Consider the following 2,470-nt stretch of genomic DNA (forward strand, 5'->3'; position numbering starts at 1 on the left):
CTGGAGGAGCCGAAGCTCCAGTGCTGCAGCGGAGCGTGCGTAACCCCCGGGCAGGGCTGGCTTGGGGCTGCTCTGCCGGCAACCCCCGTCCTGCGGACTGGGGCGTCCGCTGCTTACGGTTCCAGCTGCGGTTGTACCGCCGGCTGGCAAACAGAGTGGGATCCCAGAGCGCTGGGATTTAGTAGCTGCTGGACTTGTGACAGAGAAGCCCTCCAGACACGTGAAAATGAATTGCCCGGTGCCTGTCGCTGCAAGCATGAGAGGTGAAGGATTGTTTCTGTAGGAGCATGAATCAGGCTGTGCGTGTTTGTCAGCTGGAGGCTGGCAGCCGAGAGCTCCTGGAGGCGCTTGCCACCTCGCATACAGAAAGGGCTCTGTCGGAGGAGTCGCTGGGGCCTGCTCCAGGTGCTTGGTGTCCAGGGGATCTCTTTCCTGTCGCTTTCCTCTCTCTCCCCTGCCGTGGTCTAGCAGCACAAGCAGGTAACTGCCTTATTGTGAAATCATAAATTTAAGAACATCTTCGGAACGTATTTGGGCGTGATGGAGAAGAAAAAGTCCGACAGCTCAAAGAACTGTACTTTGCACAGCTCCTGCAAGCCCCGGTAGCGCAGGATTTACCGGGTGGCTGCAGCACAGGTTCCGTAAACAGCAGCCGCAGCGGGCTGGCTTTCCCCCGCCGCGGGACTTTCCGAAAAAGCGAATTACTGCACACTCTTCATTTTACAGGGGCGACTGCAAGTCGCTCGTTAACCCCGCGCCTTTCTTCCCCGCAGCTTGTCACGAGTCCTGCTCCTCGTGCTGGGGTGCTGCCGAGAACAACTGTTTGTCCTGCAAAGACCCGTCCCGCGTGCTGGAAGCTGGGCTCTGCGTGGCCGCCTGCGGCCGGGGCTTTTATCCCAAGGACGGAATCTGCAGCGGTAAATACCCCTTTTCTCCTCCGCTTGCAAGAAGTTTGAGAAAAGCTCTGAAAAAAACCCCAAAACAATCGATATTTCATTTAGCCGCCCAGCGGCTGCGGTTTTATTCGTGTCTCGGAAGCCAGATGCACCTTGCGCATAACTATGGGGTGAGGAAAGCTGCTGTTTGTTTGTGAGATTATTAATTCATTTCAGCTAATCAGATGCTGAAAGGTTTAAGGTTTTTTTTCCCCTTGCCGAAGAGCTTGAGAGCTTGAGTCGTTTCTGAGGGCTTGACAAATCCATTTGTTGGCGGAAAGAAAAACGGCCTTTGCCAGCAGGTTTCTGTAAATTTGATTATAATTCAGCATCGCAGCAGCTAATTCCTGCCCAAGAGATGAGACCCGCGAGCTGGGGAGGTTTGCTGAGGAAAGGGGAGGAGGCACCTGGAGGGAAGGAGAAGACCTAAGTCAGACAGATAACGAGGTGGGGGAAAAACACCCTCAGATGACGGCCGTGATTTGGATTTTTATTGCCAGCTATCTCTCCACACCACATAGCTGCTCCTCCAGGGTTCAGGCCTTTCATCTTGCACCAAAGCCGAGCATTTTGATACCCATCTGGAGAGCCGCCGGCCGTTGAAGGGAGGCAGGCTGACAGCTGGAAAGACACAAAAATGGGGTCAGTAAAATGCTTGGCCCTCCCCCCGGCTGCAGCAGCGGCAGCGGGACGTAGGGACAGCAGAGTTTCAGTGGGCTCTGAGGTGCCCGGGAGAATATAGACCGCAGGAGGTGATAAGAAGCAGTATCGTCCTCGATCGTAGATGCGTTTGTACGCTTAGAAGTTCAGTTTGAAGAAAAGGGAGAGGGGGAGGAAATTACAATTTTTTGGATCAACTTTTCCCCTGTCTTCTCCTTCCTGGACAGTCTGATAACAAAGGTAGGTAAAGATCCCTGCGGTGCTTCTCCTACGTGAAAGGGTTCCGAAGGGAGCTGCCTGCTTGCAGGCAGGAGAAACCCACCGCGCGACCCTGTGGGGTTGAGCTGGGGGAGGAGGGGGTGCTGGTGTGGACCCAGCGCTGGCATCGGTGTGTCCTCAGAGCCGCTGGCGGGGCACAGGTCAGTGAGTACCTGTCGGCGCTCACACATCGACCTCCCCGAACGTCGCTCCTTCCTCCAGTGGCGGGGCGCAGGTCAGTGAGTACCTGTCGGCGCTCACACATCGACCTCCCCGAACGTCGCTCCTTCCTCCAGGGAAGCGTGAAGGGTCCCTTGTGCTGGAGAGGGGCGTTCAAAGGTGCCTTTCTGACAGAGGAAGGGCGAGGCCTGGGTTGGTTTCATCCGCGTGGCCAGGTCGGTGGCGCTGTCCGGTGTGTCGAGTGCGTTTCAGTCACGAGCTCGTCCCCCCTTGGCAGCTTGCGAGTGGTTCTGCGAGACGTGCTCCGGGGAGCAGCCCGGCTGTCTGACCTGCGCGCCGGGGAGCTTGCTGCACGAGGGGAGGTGCCTCGCCGAGTGCCCGAGCGGCTACTTCCCCAGTAGCAGGGCCAGAAGCACAGGGGAGAGGGGGTCATTCGA

The 2,470-nt window shown here is 57.1% G+C and overlaps 1 protein-coding gene across 1 annotated transcript in view; it reads left to right on the forward strand.

Annotated features, from left to right (window-relative positions):
• The window catches only part of FRAS1 (Fraser extracellular matrix complex subunit 1), a gene marked incomplete at both ends in the record, with an annotated part of 49,120 nt that overhangs the window by 3,692 nt on the left and 42,958 nt on the right, over positions 1-2,470 (forward strand). Inside the window, 2 exons of the mRNA XM_010134267.1 lie at positions 774-917; positions 2,311-2,438. Of these exons, the coding sequence (XP_010132569.1) occupies positions 774-917; positions 2,311-2,438 (272 nt within the window). The remainder of the gene's footprint in view (positions 1-773; positions 918-2,310; positions 2,439-2,470) is intronic.

This window comes from Buceros rhinoceros, unplaced genomic scaffold (assembly GCF_000710305.1).
Source record: "Buceros rhinoceros silvestris isolate BGI_N320 unplaced genomic scaffold, ASM71030v1 scaffold25740, whole genome shotgun sequence".
Taxonomy (NCBI): Eukaryota; Metazoa; Chordata; class Aves; order Bucerotiformes; family Bucerotidae; genus Buceros; species Buceros rhinoceros.